The 14466-nt window shown below is 38.6% G+C and overlaps 2 protein-coding genes across 9 annotated transcripts in view; one reads left to right on the top strand and one right to left on the bottom strand.

Moving 5' to 3' along the window:
* NCBP2 (nuclear cap binding protein subunit 2) overlaps window positions 1-14466 on the top strand; it is a 31656-nt gene that overhangs the window by 3037 nt on the left and 14153 nt on the right. Inside the window, exons 3-5 of one of the 6 annotated variants that reach the window (XM_032629696.1) lie at window positions 2184-2322; window positions 2932-3006; window positions 4016-4547. In XM_032629696.1, coding sequence (XP_032485587.1) covers window positions 2184-2322; window positions 2932-3003 — 211 coding nt within the window. In that variant the 3' untranslated portion in view covers window positions 3004-3006; window positions 4016-4547. Of the gene's footprint in view, window positions 1-2183; window positions 2323-2931; window positions 4548-14466 lie in introns of those variants that run through there. The other 5 variants (XM_032629694.1, XM_032629700.1, XM_032629699.1 and 2 more) reach the window with 5 other exon arrangements.
* SENP5 (SUMO specific peptidase 5) overlaps window positions 6322-14466 on the bottom strand; it is a 39131-nt gene continuing 30986 nt past the window's right edge. The window contains exons 7-10 of one of the 3 annotated variants that reach the window (XM_032629689.1): window positions 13461-13598; window positions 10726-10809; window positions 9199-9249; window positions 6322-8330 (exon numbers count right to left, since the gene is read on the bottom strand). In XM_032629689.1, coding sequence (XP_032485580.1) covers window positions 8220-8330; window positions 9199-9249; window positions 10726-10809; window positions 13461-13598 — 384 coding nt within the window. In that variant the 3' untranslated portion in view covers window positions 6322-8219. The remainder of the gene's footprint in view (window positions 8331-9198; window positions 9250-10725; window positions 10810-13460; window positions 13599-14466) is intronic. The other 2 variants (XM_032629691.1, XM_032629690.1) reach the window with 2 other exon arrangements.

Consider the following 14466-nt stretch of genomic DNA (forward strand, 5'->3'; position numbering starts at 1 on the left):
AATTAGGGGAAAAAAGACTGACTATGTGGATCTAGGCAGAACTACTTTTTTTTTAAATTAATTAATTAATTTGGCTGCGCTGGGTCGTAGTTGCAGCACACGATTCGTTGCTGCTCTAGTTCCCTGACCAGGGATCAAACCCGGGCCCCCTGCGCTCGGAGCGCAGAGTCTTAACCACTATAGCATTAGGGAAGTCCCCAGGCAGAACTTCTTAAGTTGCTGCCTTGCCTTTGGGACATGTGGGTTCCTCAAATGCTAGAATGAAAAGGGATTTTATTTGGCTTGCTAATGTTAAAGACAATGCCCTAGTTCCTCCAGACAGTTCAGATCCCTATCATTTTACTTTTATTTGCCTGGGATTAAATGCCTTTCTGTTAACAGGTCTTTTCCCCACATAGACACCTTTAATTAAACCCTATATGCAGACTCACTTGTTATTCAACTTGGAATTAAGAGCCTCCTGGGGGCTTTCCTGGTGGTGCAGTGGTTGAGAGTCCGCCTGCCGATGCAGGGGTTCGTGCCCTGGTCCGGGAGGATGCCACATGCCGCGGAGCGGCTAGGCCCGTGAGCCATGGCCGCTGAGCCTGCGTGTCCGGAGCCTGTGCTCCACAACGGGAGAGGCCACAACAGTGAGAGGCCCGCGTACCAAAAAAAAAAGCGAGCCTCCTGGGCTTGCTGTCTCCTTTAAGCCCTTTCAAGGGTATTTCGCACTGTGACTTTGTTTCATCCACTAGTACTCTTCACCTTCTGTTGAATCTCTAGTCTGCTTATGGTCTCTTCTCCTCTTTGTATATGTGTTTCTTTTCTGTTTTAATGGGGGCCTTGAGAAGTAAAGAAGAGAAAACGTGCTCTATCAGCTTGAACCAGAAGCCCCACTTTTTTTTTCATATGTAAATTTATTTATTTATTTATTTATTGGCTGCGTTGGGTCTTCATTGCTGTGCCCGGGCTTTCTCTAGTTGCAGCGCAGGGGCTACTCTTCGTTGCGGTGTGCGGGCTTCTCATTGCGGTGGCTTCTCCCGTTGCGGAGCACGGGCTCTTGGCGCATGGGATTCAGTAGTTGTGGCTCGTGGGCTCTAGGGTGCAGGCTCAGTAGTTGTGGCGCATGGGCTTAGTTACTCTGCAGCATGTGGGATCTTCTTGGACCAGGGATTGAACCCGTGTCCCCTGCATTGGCAGGCGGATTTTTAACCACTGCGCCACCAGGGAAGTCCCAGAAGCCCCACTTTTGATTTCGGTATCTGATTTCTGGATTCTGCAAGCTTCTCCCACTCTTCCTTCAGATACGAGGGACGAGTGCCTAGGTTTTACTTTTGCCTCTGGTGGCAATACTGTAAAATAGTTCACGGGGGACAGAAAAGGCAAAGAAAATACTAGATAATAACCAGTCTCTGAGAACTGGAGTGTTTTTGCATCTGCCTTGAAGGTCAGAGATCAACAATCATGATGGCAAATACCTGAAAGAAAGGCTACCGTTCATTGTTAGTGTTTTTTTCCTCAGTTTGCCCTTTAGCATTCATTTCATTCAACAAAAAATTATTGAATGCCCACTGTGTGCTAGGCATTGTGTAGATGCTGACACTGGAATTTCAGTGTTTCCCTACCTGTGTAATTAAAGACAACGGGAAAAAGTCCAGATCAGTATTTCCTAAACCCAGCTAATGATCGTAAGTATTACTTACAGAGATTTTTTTTTTAATAGCACCCCAAAGACAGATTTAGTAGATCTGATTTGGAACTACTAATGTGAGTGATATTTTGAGTGTTTCCTTCTAATGAAATGCAATGGCAATTCATATGTACCGTGACCTCTTTTTAAGGTTCTTGAATATATACAGCTTCATATTCAGGGAACCCAAAGATGCTGTTTTCTTGGATAACAGTTCATGGTTAAAACCTGCACTGAACGTATTTTATATTTTGCAAACCAAAATATGGAGACAGTGGAACCAGACACTTGACAGGATTATCAAAAAAATCATCAGTGTAGCCACGGATAAGTGTCATTTTTGACCGCTTCTGGACCAATCTCAAACAGGCCTGTGCAAGACAAATTATTGTCTTTGAACTCCATCTGGTTGGATTCGTTTTTGTACATTTTCTTAACTCAGCTTCATTTAGATGTTGCTTCCTCTGTTTACAGAAATATCTGGAGAAATGCTAATTCCTTAATAATAATTAAGATACTATTTAAGAGCAGATGCAGAAAATGCCATGCGGTACATAAATGGAACTCGTCTGGATGACCGGATCATTCGCACAGACTGGGACGCAGGCTTTAAGGAGGGCAGGCAGTATGGCCGTGGGCGTTCTGGGGGCCAGGTATGCAGAAAGGTGCTCTGGGTTCAGCCTTTGCCTGGGATTCCAGTCCTAAATGACAAGTGTTTTGTCAATTTGTATTTGCTCTTTTGAAAATAACTTTGTGCCTATAACCTTGGCTTGAAGTGAATCTGAAAACCACCCATTGGGGTTGGTAAATTATTTTTACACTTGATCTTAGCCAAAAGGCTGAGAAGTGATGATAAATTATTTTAAAAAACCATTAAGTAGTGTATTATCTACATCACAAGCAACCATTATTGGACTTCTGCTGGGGCTAAATGTTCTCCACCTGCCAAGAGTGTTGAACGAAAGCAAAATGCACTAAAATGACTTTTACATTTTTATTTTAAAATAGTTTATTCTTTGCAACGTGCTATCTTTGAATGCTGAGTATGAACCTGGTGTTTGGTAAAACACCATTAGGTAGTCTTAAATAATTTTGCAGGGCAGTTGAGCTATATTATCAGTTGCTTAAAATTAATTATGTTCTGTTCCGCTTGAAATGTTCACATCATGACACCTGAAAAGGCATAGTTATTTGACACATTTTAGGAAGCATGTTTGTTACACTCATCTTCTCTATACTGTAACATGTTCTTTTCAATTAAGGTGCGAGATGAGTATCGTCAGGACTACGATGCTGGGAGAGGAGGTTATGGAAAACTGGCCCAAAACCAGTGAGTGGTGAGAGCCCCGTCATGAAAAACTCACTCCTTTGGCCTGTTGAATTTGATGTGCATTCCCAAGGTCTGCGAACCTGCCTATTTTTACCAAGCCTTATTTAATATGTCTCTACTGAGCTGGAAGGCTCTTCATGGTTTTCCACTTAAAAAATTATTAAAGGACAGAATCCAAAAGAATGCCTTTAATTTTATAGTCTTAACATCTTAGTTGTGTGTCAGATTACCAGAATGATTTCTGTTACCGGGTCAAGAATTGTGTTCCTTAGCAACAGACTTCATGTGTTATGTTGCTCTATCAGCCAAAACACACTTCTTCTAGGAAGAATGGAAAAAAAATTTTTAAGTGTTTACCATGTTTGCACCTAAGTAGGTTTATGGTCTACTGTGGGGCCTGGAATTACTATTTTTAAAATTTTAAGTTTGCATGAGGTAAAGTTTAATAAGTGGAGTTCTGCTGTGTAATGTAGCTTTACTCTAAATTAGGAATAGATTTTGATAACTGAATTTTTTTCTATGTTGAATTTTAATCTCTAAAGGCAAACTTAAGAGTCAAGGGAACTTCCTAAATAGTTGGGTAAGCCTTAGACAGTCGCAGGGGACACCACTTCTTATGTGCTTTTTATATCAGGAAATTAGGTCAGGACTTAAGGGTATTTACTAAACACATTTTTCAAAATATGTTTTCGCTAACGCTAAAAAAAACCAAGGGTCTGTATTAGAGGGAACCTCAACTACTCTAAGGGCAAGCGGGGGACACTGTCAGTAGGAAATGGGGAGGAAATATCAGGAGATGTGAGTTAAACCAGTGCCTTGGCATGATGAAGGTTGTTGCGAGAGCCAGCAGATCTATTTTTTTCATTTTCAAACTGATCTTGGGAATTGAGTGGGGTTGTTTGTTTTTAAAAAAAAGAGCTTAAAGATCAAGAGAATACTTAACAAAATCAGAACTGCTTCCCTCGGAAATGTTTTGGCTCATTCTCATACTGAAGTCTGTCTTGTTTTTTCCCTAGCTAACTGTGCTGAGTTTCAGAGCCTGGGTAGAGCTGGTGGTCTCTACAGAGAAGGGAGTCTGGAGGATTTATTTTGCATTTGTAAGGCAAGAGAGAATTTCTCTAATATTATGTGAACTATTGCTCATTTTAAACTGGTAGTCTAGTATAATTTTCCCTGATGTAAGTGATATTTTTTCATCTAGCAACAAAGTATCTCCTAATTTCCAATAGTTTGTGAAGTTGGGGCTGAAGTATCTCAACTGAACATCTTTCATGTTACAGTAAGTGTATGTTTTCTCAAATTTAAACTGGCTATTTGAACTTTAAAAGAAAGATATCTCTAAATTAGTTGTATTTAGGAAAACATTTGCAAATATCTAATGAGGACATACAATTCATTATTAAAATCTTTTTTACACTGTAGTTTGAATTAATGTATTTTATATTTTGCAGTAAAACGTAACTCAGATTTCTATAGGCATTAAAACCACAGTGGTTCCTATTTGAATTGTCTTCTGTAACAGAGTGCAATAAAATTGGACCAACTTATTGTCTGTGTTTCCTCACCGATAATGACATTGAAGCGGTCTTTACTCTGGAATACATTTTTGGGGGGAAATCTATGAATAGTATGCAGAATTTGCATGTCCATTTTAATTTGACAGTTACTAATATTGCTAGCCACTAGCCACATGTAGCTAATTAACTAAATTAAAACACTCAGTTCCTCAGTAAGTCACATTAGCTACATTTCAGATGCTCAATAGCCACCCGTGGTTAATGGCTGTTGCAGATGATAATGGAATTTGCAGGATGCCAATACAGAACATTTCCATCATTGCAAAAAATGCTACTAAATGGACAGTGTGGGCTGCTTAGAGCCCACACTGGTCACTGTTAATAGATGAGCCTTGTCGTGACTGGTATGTCACTGGGAAAAATTACCAAACAGTACATTTTATCCAACACAAGAGAACACACATTTATAAAGGCATTTAGTTTATTTTTCAAAAAAATATTTTTGCTAGAAGGTTTGAGTGATTTTTACATGATCACAATCTTTAAATAACTTTTTTCTAACCAAAAGGTACCATTTAAGTGGACAGCTTGTCTAGATTTGCTTTTGTTAACACCCAAATACAATTAGCACTTCTGATGGCATTCCCTAGGTCTTCTTAATTATCTACAGGCCAGGAGGCAGAGCCTAGCACATAACAAAGTATGTGCTTTACACCTGCTGATTAGTTCAGTTGCATAACAATTAAGCAGAGCAGGTAATCAGGATATCTAATTCACACTATTAACACACTGGTTCTCGCCTGAAGAGTCTGATTCACCCAGAGCTCCCAATTATTCCTTCTAACCCAGGGAAGTAGTATACCACAACTGCAAAGAAAAGGGGCAGCTCAACTTAGGCTAGTGCTGGCTGTGTCCCAGTTAGGTCTGTTATTTTGTTCCAACTATGAATTCAAGGTGACCAATGTTAATCATATTCAATGATAAGTAGAAAACAAAATGCAAAGCCAAAACAAATGATTTGGGGATTACTGGCAGCAACTGCTGCTTCTCCCTTCCTTAAGTGCATCCCTTCCTTAAGAGAAGGTTGGTTCTCTATGATTCTTGAGTAGAACTTAACTAAAAGTTGAACTAAATCTACATTCATTGCTATAGATTTAACAAAAGGATAAAAGCAACTACAGACTGGTAAATTTGCTGATGGAGAGGACTGAGCAGCTTGTTGAAGGCACATCATAAGCAGCTTTTAGTTTGATAAGGCCTGCCCTCAACCCCAAAAGCATAAGGTCTGCCCACCTTGAGGGCACCCAAACAACTCAGTGCCAAGCTAGTGAGAGTAAAACAATGCCTGTCTCTTCTACCAACAGCCCAGACTGTATTTCCAAAATTTCTGTTGCAAGGAAGCCATTATTGCAAACATCAGGATAAAGGCCATTCTAAACTTAGGGCTTGGGCTAAATAGAGGTTTGCACCTAATCTCAAGATGGGGGGAAGCAACTATGTGTGCTGAAGCAAGTTTCGTGAACAACAGAGAAACATTTTAACCAGACTTAAAATATCTGACATTTAAGCTAAAGCATGCTGGACAATGTACCTCAAGGTGCCCTACTAAACTGGACATGAAAGGCACCCTGGACTTGGGACAGCTCACCTTAGGTTCTCTCTGCCTCCCTGTTAAGAGCATGACCATTTCTCAGAGTGGAGGAAATGGCAACTGAAACTTTGGGCATTAAGATTTTGGCCAGAACACAATTCTGTCTCTTCTGTATGCCTCCTTCTGTCAGAGAGTGAGATACGAGATACGGAGCTCTAAAGTATAAGACATTTTTAATCAATAGTCTAGTTACCCATTACAAGAAAAAAAAAAAAAGGCAAATGTCTCACATACAGGTTTGAAAAATCTCGTTTGTATAATTATACTTGAAAACCTCAAGAAGACACCCAACCCATTTTGTCACTTTTCCTAATGCTGATACAACCCTACCTGTAGCAGCACAAAGTGCCTCTAATATCAGTCTTTTTAATGACTTGAAGCACAATAAGAAATACTGACCTGGTTTTATATTATACTAAGGAGTTTGAGTCTGAGGGACTAGGAAAGTGCTGGGGCTGTTTACAATGTAAACATTGGTGTTGGTGCTTGGAATGTCGGGATGGGAACCCTGCACGTAAACATGTTCTGACTCCACCCTCAACTGCTGGCAGTCAGCCCTACCTTATGGCCAAGTTAAACTGCACATTTTAGCTTTTTATTTTCAACACCTCACACCTAACGAGGCATAAACCAAAGCATCTTCTGCCATTTACTTGGTATTTTTCTGTACAAGCTTCTGAATTTCTTGTATACACGTTTGTTGTTTTTCCTCCCCCAGTTCAGAAAAGATGTAGTTTAATATGCATCTTTCCCTATTTCCTTTCGTTTCCAATATCACAAAACTTTGTTAGATTAAAGATGCAAGATCCATTACTTTAACCCTAATGCAGCCAAGGGTAATAAATCAGGACAGGGCCACTTCTGCCTTCCCCCAGAAGATGAGGTTCATGGAAGCAAAAAAAAGGACTCCTGTGCTAGAGTCTCAGGGTTGGTCAAGCAGAGGCAGATGAGCCCTGCATGCTGTTGAGATCACTAGAGAAATAAGAGGGAAAAAACTCATAACATTTGCTGTACTCCCACAGTTTCATGTCTCCCTTAATACCTTTCCTGTTCTCTCCTCTCCACCTACGTGCAAAATACCTGAAGTCAGTCTTCGGTTTTGAATGTTTATATTTTAAATACCCTTGAAATAGAAAGGTATTTGGCAAATCTGAATTTCTTCCATATGGGAAACAATTGCTGTTAGAAAGGCTGAATTCTCATTTGTTTGACCACTAGTTTTGACAGATACTAATTTTTTAATGGGTCAAAACCAGAAAAATCCAGGGAATCAGTGTTCCAGCAAAAGCCTTTGTAAGATTAAAGCATTTATTATAAATGCTTCTTAAAACCAAGATTGAAATCTCTCATGTGTGAAGATAAATGGACCCTCAAGGTCACTGTCTTTTTCTCATACCTTAATCAACTCTTCCCAAAGCAGGCACTGTGCTTACAAGTGTGCCTCCGTAAATAGAACATACCAGTCAGTTTATGGCCACTTCCTTTTCACCCTTCAAAAAGAATGTGACTCACTTGGAGAGGGAAGTCAGTGAAAGGTGCTGCTGGTAAAAATAAAACAGGACTGGCTTTGTCTGAAACCCCTTCTAGCTACCCTTTATGCCCCAGGGAACATCTACTATTCTCAGAGTTATGTTGTATCAAAAACATCCTGCATTTTTAGGTTCTGGAATTAAAATTTAAACCTGTATTCAGTTCACATCTAACTAAGTTTCAAAAGCTGCACCAAATCTACTAGGCTTTTTTTTGTTTTTTTTAATACTCTGCACTGCATGCTCTGTCTATATGCATGCGTTTGGATAATAAATATTAAATATGGGGGGGACACACACACACAGAATCCATAAAATTAAAAATGAAACCAAACTGAACATTAAAAAATAGTACATAGTAACTAGGGAAATGAGTAAGGGCAGAAAATAAATTTGAGGTAACAACAGCGGCCCAACACCACTGATCTGAAATATCTGTAAAAATTCAAATAAGTGTTTGGAGATTCAAGTAACAAACCATCTGCTCCAACTTGGTCAGACTTCCCAGAGTCCCTGCTGAGTTTCAGTCCATGAGCCGGCACTCACACAGCTCCTTGTAAATCCTCTTCCGCACTCGGGGCATGTCTTCTTGGGAAAACTGGAAAGGCTGCTCTAAGGCGAGGCACTTGCAGTACTGCAAAGGTCCCAGAAACACTTAAGTGGCACGTGGAGTTATGTACCAGCCTAATATATTTTACTAGATGCAGACCTAATAGAATAGGGTCTAAGGCGAATGTTAAAAGTTTGTTTAAACTCGTAAAACTGTTTTAAAACATTTACCTCCAAATTATAGTCAATTTTCCAGGCAAGTATATGTCTTGGGACTCTCCCTCTCTCCCCACTCAATACTGTGAAAAGCAAAACCGATGAAGGGGCTTCCAGTTCTTCTAAAGGTGAAATCTGCTGAGAATGCAGCCAGACCTAACATGGCCTTTAAGTGAGAACTTGAATTTGTTTACAAACGTGAGTCATGTGAGAGAGCCCATCTTCCAAGATCTTCGGAAATCTCTAAATTCATGGATTATGTACTATAATTTCCTTCATAAATGTATAACAACTTTTTCAATAGCCCTTTGAGACCTAAGATCTACAGCATGAGAAAGCACAGTGTTTAAATGTGGCCCTTATTTAAAATCTAATTAGGTTTTACTCTGTGGTTAAAGACTACCTACCAATGGTTAGAAAAATATAGTTAATACTACCAATGCCAAGGGTCTATGAAACAGACAAATTCACATCAGTCTCCAATGTGGCTTACCAACAGCCTCTGATACGACATGGATGATACCAATTATTCATCTTCAGCCTTAGAAGGTGATTCTTCCTAATGATAATATATGAAAATGCACAACTACTGCTTCCCAACAACAAAGGAGGGTTGGGAGGAAAAGTGTTCTGTTATCTGTACCTAGTACCTGTATACATCAGAGGGATCCCACTTCTCCCTAAACCCAATAAATTTAATTTATAAATTGTAAATACTGAAAAAACTATTTCTTTACCTGGAGCACAAATACTCCACAGTCACTGTCATTTTTCTGTTGTGGAATACACTACGGGGAAAAACAAAACGATCATTAAAATAAAACCAAGTATTCCTCTTCAGATAAGAAAAGCTGTTTTTATGGAAAAATGAGCGAGACAGGAAACTTGTCTGTATCCAAGACAGCTGGTGTGTACCTCTGGTATTCAAAGTGTTTGAGTTTATGGAGGCATCTGGCCATGAAAAGAGCTATCAATCAACCATAACTTAGAACATTTTGCCTAAATATGAGAAGTGGGAAATCAAATAAAATCCTATTTTAAAACTTCCATTTGGATATTTAGTTTTGCTATCAATTCACTGACAATGGAATCAAAATGGAATTGTGGATCAGAGAACACAGCGCATGGCCTGGACTCTGAATACGTAGTAACAATGCTGCTTGGCAGTCTTCCCTTTTCATCTCATATTTCACAACTCTGTCCTATTCTTTTAAAGACATGGTAAAGGTAAGCAGTATGTTTTCCAAAGAACTGGTTACTGTCGTCTGCCTAAAGTGTTGGAATATGAAAGATCCTGATTAAATTTAGAATACCTGGATATACTACTGGGTAAATTCAGAATATTCACAAGTTCAGTTCTGGTTTGAACTAATATACTAGGTTATTTAAAATACAAAACATAAGTTTAGAAGTTAGCATATAGTACAGTTCAAGGATAAACAAATAAGCCTTGTCCCTTTGGGTTTGGGTTAAAGGTTTATATCAAGACCCTGCCTTTTTAGCAGTGTCTTTGATCTGGATAGACCTGAGTTCAAAGACTTCACTCTGTCGATAGTTTTGATGGCCTTTGGGGAATTTCACACCTAGGATTCAGCTTTCTCATCTACAATAAAGAGCTTCTTATCCCTAAATGACCTGCCTACCTCACAGATTGTAAGGATCAAATGAGATCATACATAGAAAAACACTATGAAAACAAAGCAGTGCCCATAAAACGGAAGACACTGATATTTGTGACAGGGTTAAGAGGCTAGGCCTGCTCACTCTGCCCCGCATACAGCTTTTATGTCTATGGCCAAACATAGTGCTGCTTCTAGACTGTTCAGACTGAAGCACTCAGGCCACTTGTCTTCCCCAAATGCCTGGAAAGCAGCCCAGTACACTTGCTCCCTTAGTGAATCCAAATAGTCACGTCAGTATTTCTCTGGGTCTACATGAGTCATCTGGAAATAAGAGCCATGAGGCAAGAGGCAGATGCCACCAAAAAAAATTTTTTTTCCTTTTTTTCAACAGAGCAACTATATCATCAGCAGCTGCCCCCAGGATGAAATGACTGAATTTATTTGCCCCAGCAGGCAGTGGGAAATTGGGCAGCCAGGTGATGAATACTGAACTGAGGTTTACTCTGAGCTGCCTCCCTGCAGCCTCTAGGCTCTCTATTGGTATCTTCATGATCAGTCTTCATGTGCTTTTAAAGACACCCACCCCTTAGACAATTCCAGCCCCTTGACATGCCTGGGTTTTCATTTTTATCACTTACTTACCTTGGTAACAGCAGTCTGCCAACCCTGAAGAAATTCAGGTCTATTTTTTTCTCTGGCTTCAGTCAGCAAATACTTTCTTATATTCTGGTTAAAAAGAAACCACAACACAGATGCTGTGTTCCATCAGTTGGTGAAAAATGGAACCTGCCCGCAGCAGACAGAAGCAAAGGAGGAGGCTGTGGCCCCACCACTGGGCAGAGTATGCATTAAAGAGTTTAAAGCTGGAACTTGATTTCAGACCTTTTTCAATTTTTATAGAGTGAAGGACTCAGACCTTCTGTATTGTATGCACTTAGACTGTGGACACTGGTATATGCTTTAATTAGATCTTTTTATGAGATGGTCAGCCTTTTCCAGGAGTAAGTCAACTTGCTGAATTTGAAACTTAAATAAATACTGGCAAAACAAAAAGAAAGCCTTAATTACTGCCAATGCCCAACAAAGGGAAGGAACCCATGGCAGAAATCATTAATAACTGAAATGAAATTTAAACATTCTAGCCTTAGATATACTCCATGTTTTTGAGGGCTGCAGGTAAAAGTATCATTCAGCTTCTAGAAAGTGATACTTAAAACCCATCCTGGATACTAAATACAGTCAAGTCCACTGCTGAAATCTCTACCAAGATGAAGCCTACTGAAGTTCCTAATTTTCCCTTATGCCCTCCACCTCTTTGTGTATCTTTCTCTGCCTATCTTTTCTAAGGGTGAAGTCAGAGGTTACATGAATTAACCCCCTGAAGGTGGAGCAGAAGTATGTATGTACATGTAGAGATACAAGTATGTGTCTGTATATACATACATACATACATACACACATACACGTATCTGCATATTCGTATTTTCTTTCCATATATAGTATCATTCTGCAACTTGCTTTTCCAAACTCAGTATGTCTTGGAGATCTTTCCACGTTAGGACACAAAGATCTACTATATTCTTTTTAACTGCTATGGTCAGTTTAATATTGTGAATATACTACAGCGTATGTATGTATTTAGCTAGTCTGTTAGTAGAGCTAAATTTAGGTTGTTTTGACTTTTCACTATTATCAGTAATGCTGCAATGAACATCCTGGTGTATGCCCCATTCTTGTGTGCATATACAAGTATTTTTATGTAGTATATACCAAGAAACAGAACTGGTATGTAATAGGATATGTGTCTTTTTGGCACTTAGAATTGCAATTGTTCCCCAAGGGGCTGTATCAATTTATACACTCCACCAGAAATTGAGAATGCCTGTTTCTTACACCCACTTTAGTAACATCGAACTTTTCCTAACATAACAGGCAAAAAAATGGAACCCTGAGGTAGTTTTAATTTGCATTTCCCCTATTTCTGGTGAGGCTGAGCATCTCTCCATGTGTTTAATGGCTATTTTCATTTTTCCTAAAAATCACTTATTTTATCCTTTGTCCCTTTCTATTAGATCCTTCTTTTTCTTATTCATTTGTAGTTCTTTTTATATTCTGGATAGTGACTATTATCTATGTCACAAACATTTTCTCCAAATCTATCCCTTTTAACTTTATGACAGACAGAAGTTTTAAATGATGACATGGTCAAATTTATCAATCTGTTCCTTTATGTCTTTTGCTTTTTTTGGTTCTGTATAAGACCTTCCACACTCTTTGTGTTTTATATTTAGGTCATTATTCCATCTGGAATTTGTTCTTATAAATAGTATGAAACAGAACCTGTATTTTACTTTTCCAAATAGAGAGCTAATTTTCCCAATGGCATATATCGAATAGCCTGTCCGTCCCCAACTTTATTATATTATAACTAAGTTCCCACATATACATGAGCTACTTCTAGATTCTCTATGCTGTTCCACCAATCCACTTGTCTATTCCTAAACCAATATAATTAAAATAACTTTAATTTTCAAAACTTTGTGATATGGTTTGACATCTAGTAGACCAAATATTCCTTTGTTCAGTTTTGATCTACTTCAAAACTATTTTAGCTGTTCATGCACATGAATTTTGCAATATGAATTCTAGGATGAGCTTATCAGGTTTCATTCAAAATCCTCCTGGGAAACTGATTAGGACAGAAATTAGTTTATATTAGTTTAGGGAGAATTAATCTCCTTCCGATACTGAGTGTGCCTGTCTTCCCATCTATTCAGATTTCCTTTAAATACTTTGGAGTCTTCATCTCAAAGAATGTCCCCATTTTTTGTTAGGGTATATTCCTGGGTAATTCATGTCTTTGCTACTTTTGAAAATGGAATCTTTCTGTTTTCATTTACATTTTCTAACTGTGCCGGAGAATCAGGAAACATACTGATTTTTCTTGCTTTGTATCCCACCATCTTATTGAACTCTTATTAACTGAACTCTAATATTTTGCCAGCTGGTTCTCTTGGCTATAATACACTCTACAGAAGTTATTTTGAAGATACAAGCCAATTTTAGCTCTAAGAGAAACCAAGGAAAATGATTTCTATCCACATTCAAAATGTAGTTTTAAGGGAAAGACAGAAAAAAATCTGATGAAATCCAAAACAGGGCATGTATCTCAGAGAGGGATCCAGATCGTGGACAGCTACCTCTTCCCACCTGGAGATTCCTCTTGTCCTTTTCTCTGCCAACATTTTTGACATGACATGACAGAAAATGATCATCTGTGGTACTGACTTCTGTTGTTCTATCCTAGAGCTGAGATACCATCTGGTCAATCACAAAATAAATGGGGAAAAAAAGGGGGGGGCAGTATATTAACTTACCTCTACACAAAACTTAAAATGAATGCCTTGGGAATCATAAAATGAAATAATTCGATTAGAGAGTGTCACAGTAATGAGAGACCAGTGGACTTCCAGGTGAATAGGAATCAACAGAAGACTCTTTTTAAACAAATCCACCTGATCAAGAAAAGAAAAAGAAATGTAGCCATCACCACAGGCTTTCCAAACCAACAACAAACAGCAGCTTCCATTTACTGACCTTTGACCTGTCCAAGGTCATAAAACTAGGAAGTGGTGAAGCCAGAATCTGAACCCAGATCTTAGTCTAAAGCCCATGTTTGTAACTAGTAAGCTAAAACACACAAGAAAACTGAAGATAACAGAAAGCACTGTTTTCCATTTAACCTGCTAAACCTGTGTTTATTAACTACCTAAAATGACTTAGCCCCTTATTTTTAAGCCTAACTTATTTTCTTATATACATATTTGACCTAGAATCAATTCTTATTTAGGAAGGAATTGTGGTATTAGAAAACAACATAGCCTTGCAATATGGTCACAGGCTCTGAAGTTAAGTCTGGTCAAGTTCAAATTGTAGCTCTGCCACTTATTGGCCAGATGACTTTGGCAATTTTCATAGCTTCTCTGTGCCTTGATTTCCTCAATTATAAAATACAGATAACAATAGTACCCACCTTATGAAGTTGTTGAGAGTGACAATAAATGTAAAATGCACAAAAGTGTGCTTAGCAAATTATATGTAGCCAATAAATCTTAGCTGTTATTATCACTACCTCAAATCTCTCAGATGTCGAAATTGAGAAAAAGAGCCTTGATAATTCTTCCTGTCCTTTACATCCTCACTCACCCTTCATATCGTAATACATATCGTTTAAAAATCTAGAAACATTCACTGTACCACTCAAAATCCCAGTTGTGGACTGGATGATAAAGTAGTAGGTACTCAATAAACATTTGTAAAAGAGTGAATGGATTTTTCTCAGGCGTTTTTTGTATTTTAGTGATTCCCTGGGTTAAAACGATT

This window comes from Phocoena sinus, chromosome 4 (assembly GCF_008692025.1).
Source record: "Phocoena sinus isolate mPhoSin1 chromosome 4, mPhoSin1.pri, whole genome shotgun sequence".
Classification (NCBI taxonomy): domain Eukaryota; kingdom Metazoa; phylum Chordata; class Mammalia; order Artiodactyla; family Phocoenidae; genus Phocoena; species Phocoena sinus.